This window comes from Carcharhinus amblyrhynchos, chromosome 6 (assembly GCF_965287045.1).
Source record: "Carcharhinus amblyrhynchos chromosome 6, sCarAmb.v2.hapA, whole genome shotgun sequence".
Classification (NCBI taxonomy): domain Eukaryota; kingdom Metazoa; phylum Chordata; class Chondrichthyes; order Carcharhiniformes; family Carcharhinidae; genus Carcharhinus; species Carcharhinus amblyrhynchos.
In genome coordinates, this window is record NC_137329.1 from 92,313,486 (window position 1) to 92,333,415 (window position 19,930).

Sequence of the window (19,930 nt, forward strand, 5' to 3'; positions counted from 1 at the left end):
CTGTAATTTTCTATGGTTCTACTATAGTGTTTGAGAGACAGACAAATTGTGGATATAAACTATTTCCTCTTTCATGTTCATTTACAATTTCAAATGGGAAGGCACCTAATGTAAATACTAAGAGGAAACATTTCACAGAATCATTACAGCTCAGTCAGAGGCCATTCAGCCCATCAGGTCTGCATTGGGTCTCCCAATGAGTAATGTAGCTAGTGCCATTCTCCGCATTTTCCCTGTAACCCTGCACACTGTTCCTTTTTTAAGATGATAATCCAAAATACAATTTCAAATACATTGCTAGTGGATGAGGGCATCAGGCTGCTAAGTCAGGCTAAGCCAAACAGACTGGAGTGTTCCATTTTCAATCCTTAGCCTGGGTTGACTGGTCCTGTAGCCAAGGTTGAAAATTAATGTGAGTGTAAATGTTGGGAGAAGATAAGACTGGAGTCAGCAATGAATAACTCCTCAATACTCACCATCAGTGCTCACATACAAATAATGTACGCTTGGGCAAAGTGTCAGAAAATTATTGGTTCACCAGAAGACAAACCATGGTGAGAGACAAGAGTAAAGAAGCTCCTAAAGTACTCTGTATGGAGAAAAGATGGAAGCTCTTTGAGTGTGGAAATGTAGGAAATGTTCACAAATAAATAACAATTACAATATTAATATAAACACAAGGTTAAAATTAAAATATATACAGTATTCTTTACTTCAGAGTGTAAATTCTTAGTCTAGAAAATATTTTTAAACACACTGAATTACGGGTAACAATTCTGTTTTATTGTTTCATTTACACAGAAAACTTTAAACAAGTTGCTCTCCTCTTGTTGTCAGAGTATTGCAGTTATGTTGCTTGTTCTAAGCTAATGTAGACAAGTCTAGTTATAAGAGGCTTTAATTAAACAAAATTATACTCTTAAAGTGCAGGTTGACTTAAGCACAGTAACTTTATATCAGATTATTAATCATCAGTAAAACTTAAAAAACTTCTTAAGTAAAACATTTTCACTTCTACATTACATTGTAGTTAGCTGCAAGCAATGCAACTTAATGTGATAACCCAAAATACTGCCAATCACCTCTACAGCAATCAATGGACTGCTGTCCTTGTGTAGAAAAATTCTAGTCTGAAATTCTTTCCCTTGCACAAAATAAATAACAATAATTAATTGAATTGACTAGATTTTGATTAATCTTGACTGTGTTAAATATAACTTGTTTGGGCCCTGCTCTTTCTATGATAAAACTCAGCAAGAAATTGAGTTAAAGGTCGCAACAGCAACTTTTGTCAACCTGCTTTTCAGTGTGCTAGATACTAGATTTTATAATGAGTTAATCATTTGCTTTGTACACCTCTGGTTATGTCAGAATTTGTTTGCAGGTGCTCCTTTAGTTACAGATCATCATCAAATGTTTCTGTGCATCGCAGCAGAACTGTCTCGTCATCGACATTGGGGGAACTCTCCTGCAAACAGAAGTGTGAAGTCATTTAGTACCGAAAGAACATAAGAACATAAGAAATAGGAGCAGGAGTAGGCCGTCAAGCCCTTCAAGCCTGCCCCGCCATTCAATAAGATCATGGCTGATCTGTCGTGGCTCAGTTCCACATTCCCGCCCTCTCCCCATAACCCTTAATCCCCTCTCTCATCAAAAACCCATCAACCTGCGTCTTAAAAATATTTAGTGAGGTAGCCTCCGCCACTTCAACGGGCAGAGAATTCCAGAGATTCACCACCCTTTGAGTGAAAAAGTTCCTCCTCAACTCCGTTCTAAACCGCCCCCCCCCACCTTTATCTTGAGGCTGTGCCCCCTAGTCCTACTGTCCTTTCTGAGCGGGAAGGACAATCTGCTCAGTCCATCACATCTGGTCACACTGCCTAAAACAACAACCTTCTGGATGGTTAACCAGTGATTTTCTCACAACATTCACAGCAGCACAGGGGATGTTGTTCACATTCCCTGTGCTCATGTTCTCCATTACAGGCAGTAGAACCCAGAATGGATCTGGGAACCAAAATGATGAAATTAATCAATAAAAACAATGAGTGAATGACTGAACTGTACCTGGGAGCTGCAAGCAACATTTATTTTTATTCATTCATAGGATGTGGGTGTCGCTGGCTAGACCAGCATTTATTGCCCATCCCTAATTGCCCTTCAGGAAGTGGTGGTGAGCTGTCTTCTTGAATTACTGTGGTTTCATGTGGTGTAGGTAGACCCACGTTACTGTTAGAGAGGGAATTCCAGGATTTTGACCCAGTGACAGTGAAGGAACAGGAAAACAATTCTGAAGCAGGATGGTGTGTGGCTTGAAGAGGAACTTCCTGGTGGTGGTGTTCCTGTGGATGTGCTGCCCTTGTCCTTCTAGGTGGTAGAGATTTGGGGTTTAAAGACTGCTGTCCAAGGAACCTTGGTGAGTTTCTGCAATGCATCTTGTAGATGACACACACAGCTGCCATTGTATATCAATGGTGGAGGGATTGAATGTTTGTAAGTGGTGCCAGTCAAGTGGGCTGTTTTGTCTTGGATGGTGTCAAGCTTCTTGAGTGCTGTTGGAGCTGTACTCATCCAGGCAAGTGGAGAGTATTTCACATTATCCACAAAGTAGGCTCTTAGATAGTCCTGAATCCCCTGCAATGGCAGAGGCTGGAACAGTCATTCTCCAAACAGCATTTGTTTCAATAAATAAAGTGCACCTGTAGGGGCAGTATCTATTTTTCTGGGGCCTGGAACATTCAGAAAAATAAATGGTCACACATGAAGATGCAGTAATGTTCTTCTACAATTCTTTGGTTCTCCACCCCCACCACCAGCCCCCCTCCCCCAAACCAGCTCTAAACAAGGTGAAGGAAAGGCACTGGCCATTGCTGAAGACAGCAGACTGAATCTGAGATTGGTTAAAGGTTGTGGAAGAAACTGTCCCAAAACTAACTTGAATACACAGATCATAACTATGGAAAAGGGGTTGTTAGCAGAGATATAGAGTATCAATGAAAAGCAGTTGCGTTATTGCCACATATTGTCACAGGTCAGACCCTGTTCCGAAATGTTGGCAATTCACCTAATCACTGGGGCTGGGGGGGACATTGTTGATATTGACTGTGCTGAGCCTTGCACCTTATTCTAGATTACAGATAGTTAAATTACAAGGCAAGGTTAAATTTTTTTGCAAGAGTCTTCAAAACTTTAAGAATCAATTCAAACAAGCTATTCAAATGCTGCAAACATGAACTTAAATCCATTACTTAGGATAAGAAGGGATGTTAAAAAGGCTGTTCTGTGTGACAAATGAATTTAAAAGCCCATTCAAGCAAGCATAAGTAGGTCAAGAATCAATTAAATGTTGGCGATTGACTAAAAAAGGGCAAAGATAGGTAAATGGGACTAATGTCTATCAAAAATTCTAAGTTCTTTGGTTCTAATAGGCTCTGTTCCAACACTTTTTTACCTTACAAACTGCGAGTGATTTTATTTTACACAATTTAAAAATTATTTTGTTGCTGACATATGAACCATCTCCATGTGTGTAACTCCAGCTGTTATTGTGGTAAATCATGCAAAATCAATGAAACAAATGAACTCAACATTATGAATAAAGCATGCTTGTATAATGTGCAGAAATCTGCTCCTGAAGATGGACATAAGTATCTCCGGCAAAGCTTGTCCTTAACCCCTGCTAGGTAGCAAAAACCCCCAAAAAGTCCTCCCACTTTCAAGAGTCAGGCTGTCGATTTCTCTCTGCAGAACACCCAGTTTCTCTCTTGATCTTTTGGCCAGAATATTTATGTGGTTAGTCCAGTTAAGTTTCTGTTCAATGATGAATCATGCCCCATCTCCTTGTCCAGGATGTTGATTTTGGGGAATTTGATAATAGTAATGCCATTGAATGTCAAAGGGATGTGGTTAAGCATTCTTATTCTTCATTGATTCTTTCATGTGATGAGGGCGTCACTGGCTAGGCCAGAGTTTATTGCTCATCCCTGTTGGAGTTGGTCGTTGCCTGCCATCTGCGTGGCCTCTTCACCTATTTAGACCACAGGCGTTCAGCAAAGCCTGAACTTTAAAGCTGTTGCTGTATAAAAGACCAGATTTTTCAGATTGCCAGCAAGAAACTTGCTCTCTGGTACCACCTCTCCAAATGCTTCTTTGGAGTTAGGATTCCTGCATTGGGATTATCCTAAGGACAAGCGATCTTATTATTATCTCTGGTTGATTTTGTTCATTAATGAACTGAATTATGAGCAAGATGAGTAAAGTCCAAGGTAGGTGAAATGACTTAAACTGTTGGAAAACACCTTTGAAGCCATGAACTCATGATTTCAGAATAAATCCTGAAAGCATACGTGTTTCATTGAGACTGGCCACAAGCTTTGATTTCATTTTTTAAAGACTTCCCAACCTGCCAGTTTCATTGTGCATTGAATAGCTGCCATGCTTTCACTTTGTCGAACCTTGTGAGCCCCATGCAGCTGGCTATTATCAGCTGGATTCCATAACCGCGCTCCCTTTGGCAGTTACAATTGTGCCCAGAAAATAATGTTTTTCAGAGAAGGAACTAATTATACTGAATTCCTGAAAGAGAAATAGCCAGTCTGAATTTCCCTTTTCAGTAACGTAAAGTAACGTAAAATCCTAATCCATTCTTTCATCACCCTGAACATCCCCTCCCCTCCCATGAAAGATGTCACACCTGCATTGTCCAGAATCTCAACACCCCTAACAGACGAAAGATTATTTACTTGCACTTCTTTCAATTTAATGTATTTTATGCATTGCACACAATGCAATCTCCTCTACACTGGGGAGATCAAATGCTGATGGGGTGATCTTTATGTGGACACTACATTCAGTCCACGTGTGACCCTGAACTTTTGACAGCCTAATTTTAATTCTCTGCTCCATTCCCACTCTATCTTGACTGTCCTCGTCATCCCCACTCTGTTCCAATGATGTTCAACAGGCACCTCACCTTTCAATTAGGCACTTTACAACCTCCAACAGTCAATGCTGAGTTCAACAGTTTCAGACTGGAACAAATGCTCCCGTTCTTTAATAGCCAAGTTCTGCACACATGAGGACGGCCTCAACCTGGATCTTGGGTTCATGTCACGCTATCTGTAATCTCCACAACTTGCCTGGGCTTGCAAAATCTCACTAACTGTCCTGGCTGGAGACAACACACACCTCTTTAACCCGTGCTTAATCCTCTCTCCACTCACATTGTCTGTACCTTTAAGACTTGACTAACTGGAAAGACTCACATTCCAACCATTATTTTGTAAATTGAGTTTGTGTCTTTATATGTCCTGTTTCTGAACATAACTCCCACTCACCTGATGAAGGGGCAGCGTTCTGAAAGCGAGTGGCTCGTGCTACCAAATAAACCTGTTGGACTTTAACTTAGTGCTGTGAAACTTTTTACTGTGTTTACTCCAATCCAACACTGGCACCTCCACCCCATTCTTTCAGACTGCAATTGCTGTTGTTAGATTGTTAATCCAGAAACTCAACTAACAACCTGGGGGACCCGGGTTCGAATCCTGCCACGGCAGATGGTGGGATTTGAATTCAATAAAAAATATCTGGAATTAAGAATCTACTGATGACCATGAAGCCATGGTCAATTGTTGGAAAAACTAATCTAGTTCATTAATGTCCTTGAGGGAAGGAAATCTGCCACACTTACCTGGTCTGGCCAACATGTGACTCCAGATCTACAGCAATGTGGTTGACTCTCAATTGTCCTAGGGCAATTAATGCTGGCCAACCAGTGATGTCCATGTCCCATGAATGAGTGAAACATAAATGACTCTGCCATTGTATTTACAGCCTTTCATCACTCACCTTTTCTTCTCTTATTCCATTTTTCCTTGCGCCATCATCCCATCATTGTCATTTAATGAATGGCTGCCTCCTGTGCTGTAACAATTCTGTGATTCTGTGTTGTGATCACTCCTGCTTTCTACACTTGGACTTTTCCATTTGCTGTCCCCTCGACCACCCAGCTTTCCCCTCCATCTGCATTCATTTAAAACATGTTACATCTGGAACATTTTCCAGCCCTGTTGAAATTTCAGATCATCAACATGAAACATTAAATCTGTTTCTTTCCACCCAAGTTGCCTGACCTATTGAGACACACCCAGCACCTTGTGTTTATGTATTACATTTTCGGCAGCTGCAGTACATCGCTGTTCAACTCTCCAAGACATATCAGATTAATTTGGTCCCCCTAATAGTGACAAATGACAAGAAACACTGCGGGCTAAGGTTTAGCCCATTGCTTGGGTAATATTCTGTTTATTTAGCAGATAGATCACAGGATGGCTCATGTACACGCGTGTTCACTTTTGGAAATAAATGTTTGATATTTTAAACTTAAAACACTTTCTGATGCGATGTTCTGCTGTTTTCAATGATTGAAGTAAGATCTTACATTGAGCAAGTCTCATAGCTAACAGCAAGTACCAGGCAGGATTCGCTGCTCACCGAACAAATTACTGAAACCACACTGACAGGCATAGGGAATTGGGATTTGTCCGTGTGTGTGCGCGCTGGGAAGGTTAGGATAGATCTAACAGTGATTCACAATCACACACATCAGAAGGTATGGGTGCTGATATTCTGGTCTGTACTGAAGAAATATCCATGCTGAAGTGTGGAAGTGCATCCCAGCAGCAGCAAGTTGCGTTAAAGGAAGAAATGCAAGATGTTGACGGTGAAAGAATTAGCTAGACAACATTAAAGACCAGCTTAACCAGAACTCTAACAGAGGTCACCCACTGTTGCTATGATTGCTAAGTTTGGAAGACAACAGCTACCTATACCACCTGACGACAATGACAAATGAACTAATTGATTTCAAATGCAGAGGCCTATTCCAATTGGCCTCAATGCCAACCTTAGGACAGGAATTAACAGCAAAGTTTCTGATCCAGATTACTGTCCAGTGACCACTGCTTGAAAATGTGTACACATGGATACCAGGCACGAGAAAGATCACAGTCAACACTGTGAAATATGTATACCCCTTCCCCATTCACGTCTGCCACCATTTGTCACAGGCCTCAGTGCTTTTTTATTCTTGCTTGGAGCATGAGGCCAGCAATTGTTGGCCATGTCAATTGTCATTGAAAAAGTGGTGGTGGTCACCTTAAATCGTCGCAGTCCATGTGGTGTAAGTAAACACATAGGGAAGGGGGTCCAGTGAAGGAATGGTCATAGAGAGCTGGATTTTACAGTCCCATGTTGGACATGTTTTCCGTGGGGGACATATAAAACGCAACAAGTGGGCGGCCCACCCCACAAACCCCACTGGCCTCCCATCCACTCCTGACCAGGCCCTCATAATACAGGCAATGAGGGGGGTGGCAGGGGGGTATGTACCCACCAGTTAGGTGGGGCAGGGGTATGTGACCCAGCGGGGGGTGGGGGGGATATGTGCTCACCAGTGGGGCAGGGGATCATGTGCCCACTAGCCCAATTAATGCTAATTAAGAGCATCAGTCTGCCTCCGCTGCCCTAATCCACTGAGCGGTGGAAGGCTCAGGAAGCAACATACAATTTTGTATTTTATTCATTACGTGGGACATGGGTGTCGCTGGCTGGCCAGCATTTATTGCCATCCCTACTTGTCCTTGTTCAGAGGACAGCTGAAAGTCAACTATTGCTGTGGTTGTGAATTAGGAGCTTTTTGGTATAAGCCACTCAGCCCTTCAAGTCTGTTCCACCAATCAGTAAAATGGTGGCTGATTAGATTTCAAACTCAACTTCACATTTCCCATCTACTGTTCAGGGGCTAGGGGTTTACATGCTTTAGGGGGTGCATTGTGCACAATGGCGGCACCCTCACCTAAGATCATATACCCTCCAGTGTATCTCAACCTCAGCCTTAAAAACCTGTCCCCCACAACCCTCACCATCCTCCTTACAGTGTCCAATCTCTCCATACTCAAAGTACACAGATTTACCTCACTCCATTATGAACGGAATTGCAGCTCTGACATGGCAAGGGTGGGACCACAAAATGTGGCGAGTTATTCAATAGTACACTGATGTCAGCGGGACTGTAAAATCTCACCAGCGTATAATTCCAGCCTGTGTCCTCCGCGAGGGCTTCCCAGCACCAACCGCTACTGAATGCTGGTTCTCCTCGGACTGCAAGAGCTGTTCACAGTTCTTGAAGGTGGGACTTCATTTAATGGAGGGATGGAAGGCCCTCTTTCTGGGTATAAAATAGATGTGGGCGGGGAGGGGGGGTGGGCGGTTCAGTGGCAATGCCTGTCCCTACCCTGGAAACCTTGTCAGTGTGGTGTCTACTTGCTCACAGCCATAAAGCGCCATGGGGGCTGATTAATGAGTAAGACCTCACACTTTTGTGTGAGGAACCTTTGGTCAATCCGATTGGGAGGAGTAGGTTTGGGGTGGGAGCGGGTGTGAAGAAGGGCCACCCCAAAATTGTCCAAGGGCAGCTCCCACTGAGTGAACCCCCCTTCCTTCCTGCCTTTAAACTCTTTAAGTTTTTAAAAATGGGCTTCCCACTCCTGCCCACAACACCACCCCCCCCATCCTTTACTATAGGGAAGAGCTTGAGGGTGGGTAGGAAGGTTGTGAGATGGGTGCCCGCACACAGAGGCATGCAAAATTCAGCCCTCTGGTTATTAAGACCATTTGTAGTGTAACATCATTGTGGGTGAGCCTTTTTTAAAGAAGGCTGGTTTGCAAGATACACACCCATCCTGTAAAATTCAGTTCATAGTCTGGATGGTGTGTGATCTGCAGGGAACTTGCAGGTAGTGATATGCCCAAGCATTTGCTGCCCTGGTCCTCTGGGTGGTGGAGGTCGTGGGTTCGGAAGATGCTGTCAGAGGAGCCTTGATGAGTTGCTGTAGTTTATCTTGGACATAGTACACACGGCTGCCACTGTGCCTTGGTAATTGAAAGAGGGAAGGTGGTTGATGAAGTGGAAATTAAGCAGGGAGCTTTGTCCTGGATGGTGTTAAGTTTCTTGAGTTTTGATGGAGCTGCATTCATTCAGGCAAGTGGAACGTATTATTCACATTCCTGACCTGCGCCCTGAACATGGTGAATATGCTTTGGAGAGTCAGGAAGTGAGTTACCTGCCACAGAATTCCCAGTCTTTGTCCCACTTTTGTAACCACAGTATTTACATGGGTGGTCCAGTTCAACTTCTAGTCAATGGTAACTGCCAGAATGTTGATAGTGGGGGATTCAGCAATGGTAATGCCATTGAATGTCAAAGGGAGATGGCTGAATTATTTCTTTTTGGAGTTTTTCATTGCCTGGCACTTGCCACTTATCAGCCGAGTCTTGAATGGTAATGAACTTTCAGTGAACCTTCAATCTTCAGTGAACATCCTAACCTCTGATTTCAAGACAGAGGAAGGTCACTGATGAAGCAGCTGAAGATGATTGGGCTTATGATACCACCCTGAGGAACTCCTGCAGCGATCTCCAGGGCTGAGATGATTGACTTCCAACAATCACAACCATCTTCCTTTTTGCTAGGCATGACTCCAACCAGTGAAAGCTTTTTTTCTCCTGATTCCCAATGACTTCAATTTTGTCTGCACTCCTTGATGCTGACAAATGGTCCAATGCTGCCTTGATGTCAAGGACAGTCACTCTCAACTCAGCAAAAGGGGAGGAGAAAATATGGAAGAATAATATTAAAAAGAAACTAACTGCAAGCAAAGCACTTACTCCAATCTTGTTAGTAATAAAATATATATTTAAGTGAATTATCTGGTAGGGAAATTTAGATTTCCACTTATATCTGAACTCAAACTCAGAACTCAGCTGCAGTGTTTTACATAATATTGAACTCTTACCTGTGAGTGAAGTGTGATTGTACCAGATCGAGCCATCACAAAGTTAATTATCTGTTTGTATAAACTGCATGTCTCTTCTGGATTTTCAGAGGAGCAATGAGTGAAGATGGAGCTATTAATTCAATCCCATAGGAAATAAAACAGAGGGATCAGTACATCAATTATTATGTGTCCAATATTATTTTTACTACAAACACAAGATAGTGCTTCTCCTACCAAATAAAGTACTGTATTTATAAAATATTAAAACTTTTATATTTGCACAAATTCATGTCTACAAAAATTTTATTTCCCATTTTTACATTCTTGTCACCCTTTATCTCTGCCACTGAAGGTGGGCAGAGATAACACTTTTGCCCCTGATTATTAGTCCGTTTGTCTGTAAATGATATGTTGAGATTTTGTCAAGTGGTTGGGCGGGGTGGATTTGCCCACACGTTGGTCAACCAGCAAGGAACGCGTCAGTTCAGTGGGGGAGGCCCTGTGGACTTTATCTGGCAGCTGTCAGGTCTTGCGCAAGGTTGAGGCCACTGGTGGGCATGAGATGCCAGCCAATCAGAAGATGAAAGCTCCTCATGCCATCAGTACCAGCAGGAGCAACGGCTGTGGCAGCATTGCGCCCAACAGAGGCCCAGAATCATACAGGGACCGGACACCGCACACACCCCCCCCACCCCCCACCCAATACACATACAAGTGAGTGAAGGTAGGGTGGGGATTGTAGGATGTAGTCATGGGAGCAGGGAGGAGACAGGAGGTGGTGTATTTCAGTAGCCATCCCCTGCCCAACTACCTGGTCCCTTAATTCAGCACAGGGTGCCTGATAGTGAGAGAATCATCTCCGAGGATGTTAACAAACCCAACAGATTTTACTGGGCGGACCAATGATGGTGTGAGGCCATTAAATTACAATGGGATAACAGACATCAATTGCCTCATTAATGAGCATAAATGATATCCCACAACTGACACTGAGAATCCCTTGTCAGTCCCTTCTGCTCTCCAATTTAATTGTAGGATGGTTTCCCACCACAGGGAGACTGATGTGGATCTCACCCATTATTAAGTGGTCCTAGCCACCATGGTTCCCATGGCATTAAATCCATCCTTATATCTGAAAAATTAATGAATTAATTTTAACAAAATTTAGTACATGGATATGGTATGGTCCAAGGAAGAGCTAATTAGTTCTTGATGAAGACGCAGATCTCCATTCAGATCCTGGAATTTTTTTAAGGGATCTGTTAACATTGAGATTGGGTTCATTGACTTTTAGAATGTTGTGGATTGTTTCAGCTGCTGTGGTGGAATTTGTCACAGCTGTCAAAATGTGAGCCGAGTTTTCAGAGCAGGTTGTTGGATGTGGATTGCCCTAGAGCCTCCTCAGTGAAGCAGAAGCTCTTGAAAATTAGATTTTTTTTTCAGCTTTGCAGTTACAAAGCATGAACCAGGCAGGGAAAAAACCTTAAGGAAATGCTGCCTAATTGTAATAACATTGAGTTACACAGAGTGACAGAGGCAATGCAGTCTAAGGGAATTTCACAGTAACTTCATTGCAGTGTTAATGTAAACCTTACTTGTGACTAAAAAATATACGTTACTTTTACTTTTCTACTAAGTGCCCTCTTCACTTGCTCCCACTAGAAATCCTTCTGATCACCTACACCCAAGTTCTTTAAAAAGTCTGCCATGTTGAATTCACACTCTCCTTCCCAGTAGTGCTGACAGTGTAGCACCACAGTTTTACATCTCCCAGCTTCTCAGCCTGTACTCAGACAAGGCAACTCTCAAATTTATCATGAGATGCAACTTCAAAGTAAAATTAAGTCTCACTCATGGTTTCATTAGAAGCCTCTGTAATCTGAGGATTTTGTCTTAGAAAGGATTGGCAACCAATAGCTAGTATAACAACCTATAACATTATATTAGCACGCAGATAATATATTCAGGACTTCCATGATGTTAACACTTCCAGCTCTAGGATCAGTTCTGGCTGCTAAAGTCCACGCTCTGCACCAAGATTCCTACGCTCATTTCCCATTGGCTGATCAGGTCACATGACCATTCCAATATCCACCCCTTAAAGAGGCCAGCTACTACATCCCATCCCCTTTAAATCCCTTAGTGTACAATACATAAATAACTTATACAATTTCCAAAATGATAACAATAATGAACATTTTTAACAGTCTATAAAAAACTAGTCTGCCTTTCTCTTTCACTGGGCAGCTCAACCAGTTGAGGTTCGAGTGTTGAGGTAGCTTCAACTGAACTTGTTTCACCAGGCCTCTTCTCTGGAATCCGTGTCTCAGCTTCCTCAGTTTCATTAGGAGCAGCACTTTGGTCTGCCACTAGCCACTGAGGGACCCAGACACAGGTGAGGGATGACAGAAAGGTAGTTTACTGACTTGCATATGGCCTCATTGCTGTAAAGTGGTCATTTGAGTAAAATGACAGTAGTCCAGTGCACCTGACAGAGGTTATAATTGATACAGCCTGTTATAACTGATACAGTAACATTACTGAGTAATATTACTGAGTATCAGCCAATAAAGATAAATTCCTGTTCATAATGGAATGCAGATTCCACATACATTTAGATGTCCCCAAGAGCAGTAAATTGAAGAACCCAAAACATGTAGAGGGATGAAGGAATTCTGAACGATATCCACACAAATATACCAAATGAAGTTATGCTGGTTGCCACAAAATATGATCAAGATTTATTTTTTCCTGCTTTCCATGCCATTAAAATTGTTAACATGACAACAAAGGGCCTGATTTCACCATCAAGTTGCACCCATTTTTGGGCACAAAAAGTTGGTAAAGTCGGGTGTGAGGTGAGTAGCACGATCCATAACCGCCTCCGCGCCAGTTCCCCCTTTACCAATGGTTAAAAATGGCCATGATCAGGACCGCACCTGAAATGGGCACGACTGCAATTTAAATGTATTTAAATGCATTTAAATGGAATGAATGAGCTAGACGCCCAACTTTACCAGCACTTCCCCTTCTACCATCACAGTTGCCAATCGGGAATTGGCGCGAAACAGACATGCTCAATAAAAATCCGATCCCAGTGCTCCATCAGCGAGGGTTCGTGTGGAGGTAAGTGCATGGCATTCGATAGCTCACTGCTACTCACGGGTGTCCTGTTGTTGCGGCCATTCTCTGTCTCAGGTCAGTGGCAGCGCTGTGAGTGGAGGGGGCGGGGGAGGCTGTTGCTCTGCAGGATCTCCAATTTACAGCACGGACCCAGGTCTCAGCACTGATGTCAGGTATTGCAGTGCTGCTGGGTCCTAGTGCACTCAGTTCACTGAAAGATATGCACAAAGCCCTTGCAAATAGCACTGCTGCAACCTCTCAACTTTGCAAGGAGCTGTGATTGTGGGGACCATGTGGCTGGGGAATTGGGGGGCTGTGACTGCAGGGAGCATGTGGCTGGGGGAATTGGGGGTGCTGTTATTGTGGGGAGCCTGTGGCTGGGGGAATTGGGGGTGCTGTTATCGTGGGGAGCATGTGGCTGGGGGAATTGGGGTGCTGTGATCGTGGGGAGCATGTGGCTGGGGGAATTGGGGGTGCTGTGATTGTGGGGAGCATGTGGCTGGGGGAATTGGGGTGCTGTGATTGTGGGGAGCATGTGGCTGGGGGAATTGTGGCGGGGCAGAGCTGTGACTGTGGATGTGCTAGGGGCAAGCAGCGTTCCCTAACCTCTACATGTGCTCCTCTCCATCCCCCCAACCCTCCAAAGTGACAACATGGCTTTTTCTAAGCAACCAATTGATCTTGCTGTTCTTATGGTTGCTGCTGGAGCTGAGTAGGAGGAGTTGGAGGAAGAGTTGTGGGCACGGGAGGCCCTGGCTTTACCAATTTCAGGACCAGAGGGAGACGAACACTAGTGGCAAGGGGTGGCCGTCATTCGCCTTGGGTGGGGGGGGGGTGCTAGCGTAGGAGAAGGAGGAAGCAGAGACCCTGGCAATTCCATGCATCGAGCAGATGTCAGACACCATGTGCCACTGACGTCTCCGACTCCAAAAGGAGACTGTGCAACACCTGTGCAACCTGTTGCAGGATCTGGCACCTAGAGGTGGAGGGGGGAGGGGGCACCCACTCTTGGTGGCTGTCAAGTTGACGGCCGCTCTAAACTCCAACGCAACTGGTTCTTTCTAGCTCCTGAGCAGATATGTCTGTGGCATCTCCCAATCTGTCGTGCATACCTGTGTGAGGCAGGTCCCAGAAGCCCTGTATGCCCGGGCTGGCCAGTTCGTCAACTTCAACCTGGACCAGGCACAGCAGGAAGCCCAGACTGAAAGGTTCACAACCATTGCAGGGATGCCTAATGTGCAGGTGGTGATCGACTGCACACATGTCGCCCTACATGAAGAATTGTAAATAGGAAGGTGTTCCAGTTCCTGAATGTTCAACTAGTGTGCAACCACAGTATGACCATCATGCATGTCTACGCCAGACATCCAGGCAGCGAGCATGGCAGCTTTATTGTCAGGAGCTCAGGCATCCCGGAACCAATCGAGGGGGAGTCCAGGCTGCAGGGTTGGTTCCTGGGTGATACGAATTACCTACTTCAGACACGACTGATGACGTCTGTGCAGAGGCCCATGTCTGGGGTGGAGACCTGCTAATAATGAGCTCTATGTAGCCACCCACACAATAGTGGAGAGCTGCACTGGGCTCCTCAAGATGCGATTCCAGTGCCTGGACCGATCTGGCAGGGCCCTCCAATACAACCCCGTGATCTGTTCCCACATAGTCATCATGTGCTGTGCCTTGCACAATCTGGCTCTGCAGCGAGGTGACCTCACTGGAGAGGATGACCAGCAGGAAGAGGAAGAAGAGGCGGAGGAGGAAGATGAGGAAGAGCACCAGGTGCTTGAGGGCTGGCAGCCCAAATGAGGCATACGATGGCGGCAAGGGAGTCCCCGATCACCAGGTGGTTCACTCGCTAGGGGTTTGTGTCTGTGGGTTCCATTCCCCCCCCGCCACCAAATTCCTTTTATATTCTGCACATTGTCACACCAGAGTGGTGGGGCCAGGTACACTGTGTTAGCAAGTTTCTTTGGCAGGTAGGAGGGTGATGATGACTCGCTAAGCACCATGATGGTGATGCCCTGGTAAAACTAGTCTGACTCCTACCTGAGCTCCGCATGCATGCTAACAACTGGGCTCACGTCTGTGTAGTGGGTAAGGGATCTGAAACCCCCATACAGAGCCCTGGGACAGGCGGGGAGGGGGACAGGAAGGAATCGCTCGTGGGTTCAGGGGAACCAATGCTTCCCTTTTCTCAGTGACACAGCATTGATGGCCCTCCCCAACTGACATCAACATGAAGCATCCCTCCAGTGATCATCAATGGAAGAGGATTCATAATCGACACAAATTAGTCACAGGTGGGTGGCGAAAAAACATTTATTTACAGTGAAGATGTTTAAATAAGACGTTCTAGCACAAAAACTTGTGAAAAGAAAATGTTACGGTGATTAAATATCTTTCTAACTAGTGCAGTCCTTCACCCATGCCATCTCAGTGCAACTACAATTTCCTAACCTTATGTGGCCTACCACTACATCTCAGTGACTCCCCAGAATGTACATTGGAGGTGGAGGGGGCCAGCTGTGTAACATGTCCCGTGGCCTGTGATGTGCATGGTAGGTGTTCTCTGGAGCGCCTGGACCTTGAGGGCCCTGGTGTCTGGATGTTTCCATGACACCCTCTCCATCTCACTGTCCCAAGATGCCCTGATGTCAGGAGTGGGAGTTAGAAAGTGTAGCCACAGCTACAGTCTCCTGGCTGGAAGACCCCAGCATAGGCCTTGAGCCCTTCCTCCTCCCTTAGGGTTCCTGAGTCACTCCATGGGAAGGCGGTGCTTCTGCAGTGAGCTCCAGAAGCTCCGGCATCATCCGGCACTGCCAGTCCTGGAGGATCATCTGTGTCCTACCCCAGGTGGTGGAGCCTTCTGCAATAGCCACTTGAGTCGGGGGCCACCTCTCAATGGCTGCAACAAGTGCCCTCTGAGCCTGGGCCGCGCTCTGCAAGTCCTCAGCCATAGCTCTCTGAAACTGGGCCATATTCACAATAGCTGCTATCATAGCCTGCTGTGTCTCAGCGCTGTCGGCTGGGTCTCCTGTAAGCTCTCGAGCCTCTCAGCCATGCAGAATCTGGAGAAGCCTGTTCATCCCTCAGCTGTGGCCTGCTGTGACTCGGCCATCGCTTGGAGCCTGCCACTTGCGGTGAAGATCTCCTGGCCCAGGCTTTCCACTATAGATGCTACCCGTGCAGTGTTGGCCTGGGAAGCACGCAAGACAGGCAATAGCTGGTCCACCTGAAAGTTTTGGGACTTCTCCCAACAGCCTCGCAGTTGGTCTAGTGTGGCCGTCAGCCCCTCCGGCATTTCTTCACTCTGTTGCTGCATCTCCAGCAACTGAGGGAGAAGTGATCTCAGAGGACCAGCATATAGCCTGGGGCCAGCTGGGTTCTCACCTCTGGTGGACCCCCGCATGCCAGAGGCCTTGGACATTCCCTCCTCCACTCAATGCATATTATTAGATGTGTTGTGCTCACCAGAGAGTGACTCGGAAGCCTCAACACTAATTGGAGCCACCGACGTGTCAGTTTCTGGGATGGTGAGTAGTGAGGTGGCAGCTGACACGAAAATGGTGCCATCCTCCCAGGTTCCTTCACCTATATCCTCCGAGGACTCGTTCAAGCTGTCTGGACCAGTATGAGCAGGAGCTGGGGCAGGGGCCTGTAGTCCAGAAGGCCCCGGGGCAACCAGATCTGTCCCTGCTACACAGGACACAAGGTTAAGTGTTCAGGAGGAAGAGGAATCCGGGATACCAAAGGCATGATTCACATGTCTCCAATGAACACAGAACGAAGGACCAAGAAAATTACATCATAGGAACAGGCCCTTTGGCCCGCCAAGCCTGTAGCTACCAGACTGCCCATCTGATTTGTAACCCTCTACTGTTCCGGGGACCATATGCCTCTATTCCCATCCCATTCATATAGCTGTAGAGATGCCCCTTAAAGGTCACTATTGTATCTGCATCCGCGACCTCCCCCGGCAGCGAGTTCCAGGCACCCACTACCCTTTCTGTGCAAATAAACATGCCTCATACATCTCCTTTAAACCTTGCCCTTCGCACCTGAAGCTCATGCCCCCAAGAAGTTGCCTCAAAGTGACTGAAGGAATAATAGATGCTCGTGTCTTGACGGCAGCCCAACCATACTGTCGCTGACAGCCTGCATCTCCCCTCCTCTGGAGAGCTCGAGCACCCCTTCCTAAAAGGGGTGAGGATCTGGAGGTCTGGCTCACCACTCCCTGTTCTTCACTCTCTCACAGGTGTTGTGCTCGGTCTTCTCCAGTGGAGACAGAGCCATGAAAGAAATGGTGGCGTGACTTCTGCAAAGTGTCAGGAGGTGGCCCTTAGAGGGCAAGCAGAGTGGGGCACATTGGGGGGCAAGGAAAGAAAAGAGGTGCTTGGGGGTCAGGAGCAGGAAACATGCAGGATGCTGGGGATGGGAGGACCTGGGGGAAGATACTAGATGGGGTTCAGCACTCACCCTTGCTGTACAGATGAGATCATTGACATTTTTCCAGCACTACTTCCTGGTTCTCAGGGCCAGGGTCCTGGCATTGACCGAAGGCGGTGACTGCCTCCCAGGCTGCAATTCCATCAGCCCCCCCAGTCTGGGTCATGCTGGGGGGAAGAGGGTGTCCCGCCTCGCTTCTGCTGCATTCAGTAGCCTCACCAGGTCACCCTCAGAGAATCGGGGCGGGGGGGAAGGTGCTGGTTGTGTACACATGTTGTGCAAAAATGCCTGCCTACCATTCTTGAGTTTTTAATGGAGCTGCCCCTCGTTAGGACAGATCAGCTACAGGCAGTTTGGCAAAGCATTCCAGCAAATTACAAGCAGTTTGCTTGTTAGCACTGAGGAGAAGACAAGTGAGCACTTGCAGTTGTGCTGATGGGGAGGAGGTGGGGCAGATGGTGGATGAGTGCCTCAATGATTGGCATGATGTGGAGATGTGGGCGTTGGACTGGGGTAAACACAGTAAAAAGTCTCACACCAAGTTAAAGTCCAATAGGTTTGTTTGGCAGCACAGGCCACTAGCTTTCAGAACACTGCCCCTTCACCAGGTGAGTGGGATTTCTGTTCACAAACAGGGCATATAAAGACACAAAGTCAGTTTACAAAATAATGGTTGGAATGTGAGTCTTTACAGGTAATCAAGTCTTAAAGGTACAGACAACATGAACGGAGAGAGGGTTAAGCACAGGTTAAAGAGATGTGTATTGTCTCCAGCCAGGACAGTTAGTGAGATTTTGCAAGCACAGGCAAGTCGTGGCGGTTACAGCTAGTATGACATGAACCCAAGATCCCGGTTGAGGCCATCCTCAAGTGCAGAACTTGGCTATCAGTGTGTTGTGAAGGCCTCCATGGAGAACACTTACTCGAAGATCAGAGGCCGAATGCTTGTGACCACTGAAGTGTTCCCCAATAGGAAGAGAACGCTCTTGCCTGGTGATTGTCGAGCGGTGTTCATTCATCCGTTGTCGTAGTGTCTGCATTGTCTCTCTGATAGTCTCTTGGTCTCAATGACTGGGGACAGGGGAGAGAGATGGAGGTGTCACACAGCCATCGGAGTCTGGAGGAGATGGGGACCTTGTGTGGGACAGTCCAGGGTGGGGGTGAGGGTGGTCACCCTGCTTGATATCTGTAGGGTGAAGGGGGCAGGGTGGATCTGTCTGCCTGAGATGAGTGAGGGGGAAGGAAGGTTCACTGCAACTCTGCCTGAGATGAGTGAGGGTGAAGGGGGATACGCTGCTACTCTCCCTGAAATCATTTGGGAGAGGAGGGGCGCAATTCGGTCTGGGTAGCGGGACAAGGGTGTCAGTAATGTTGTAGGGTGGGGCAATGTTTGTAGAAACCGGGGGAGGCATTATCAAGCCCGGGTGCGATGTGGTAGGGGAGCAGCATTCTCTTTTTTTTGTGTCATGCACAGTTGGAAGCTCAGAGCTGCAGTGTTTCAGACACGTTAAGCTCCATCCACAGGCTTGTGCAACGTGATTCAGAATCGCTGATATTCTTTCAGGCACAGTACGTATGGGGGAGCTGGAGAACAGGTCGAAAAGTCGGATCTGCAACACCCCAGATTCAAGTCTGCCCAGCACTTAGAATCAAAATGGTAAAATAGGAGCCCTAAGGGCAGAGACAAAAATTTGCTACCTGCTTTCCCGCTTTATTCCTGTTCGTATATTCAGGTCTGGTTTTACCAAGAATCCTGATGCTAAATCAAATGCATCTTCAAAAAGCATCTGCAAAAGGGAGGGAACAAGACAGGTATCTGTGTTACACGTGGAACACAAAATGATTACTTTAAAAATATCTGGCCCTCTAATCCATTCTGCAGCAGACATTCTAAGCAAACTTAATGGAGTCATCCTTGAATACTGCAAAGTTGGGAATCAAACGAAAGGATGCATTTTTAAAATTTCTTTTATGGGGGGGAGGTTGGGCATCACTGGTTAAGCCAGTGTTTATTGCTCATCCCTAATTGCCCTTACGAAGATGGTGATGAGCTGCCTGCTTGATTCTCTACAGGCCCTGACGTGTAGATACATCTGCAGTGCTATAAGGGATTAACACATCCTAATAGTACTAGGGATTTTCAATAAAAGACTGGTTACAACGACATCGTGAATGACTGTGGACTGGTTAACGTGCCATGGGTCTTGTAACAAAAACAAATGAGCGAGGAAGTCTCCAAAGATTTTTAAAAAATATTCATGAGATGTGGGCAATTTAACACCCATATCTAGCTGCCTCTGAGAGGGTATCAGAATTTGCTAAATTATATCAGAATTCCATTTTACTTGGACACAAAAGGACAATATAACAGCTAATTTCCTTGATCAACTTAACTGACACCAGATAATCATGGATTCAGATGTATGTCTGTCCAGTTCAATAACACCATGAAAAGGATCCAACTATCTCAAAGGATCATGTGTCAGCTGTTGCTCAGTTGGTAACTCGCTGACCTCTAACTCAGA

The 19,930-nt window shown here is 45.9% G+C and overlaps 1 protein-coding gene across 1 annotated transcript in view; it reads right to left on the reverse strand.

Annotated features, from left to right (window-relative positions):
- Positions 1 to 770: 770 nt before the first annotated feature.
- The window catches only part of LOC145344361 (stimulated by retinoic acid gene 8 protein homolog), a 29,369-nt gene continuing 10,209 nt past the window's right edge, over positions 771 to 19,930 (reverse strand). The window contains exons 6-8 of the mRNA XM_080191488.1: positions 19,104 to 19,192; positions 9,855 to 9,966; positions 771 to 1,468 (exon numbers count right to left, since the gene is read on the reverse strand). Coding sequence (XP_080047614.1) covers positions 1,397 to 1,468; positions 9,855 to 9,966; positions 19,104 to 19,192 — 273 coding nt within the window. The 3' untranslated portion in view covers positions 771 to 1,396. The remainder of the gene's footprint in view (positions 1,469 to 9,854; positions 9,967 to 19,103; positions 19,193 to 19,930) is intronic.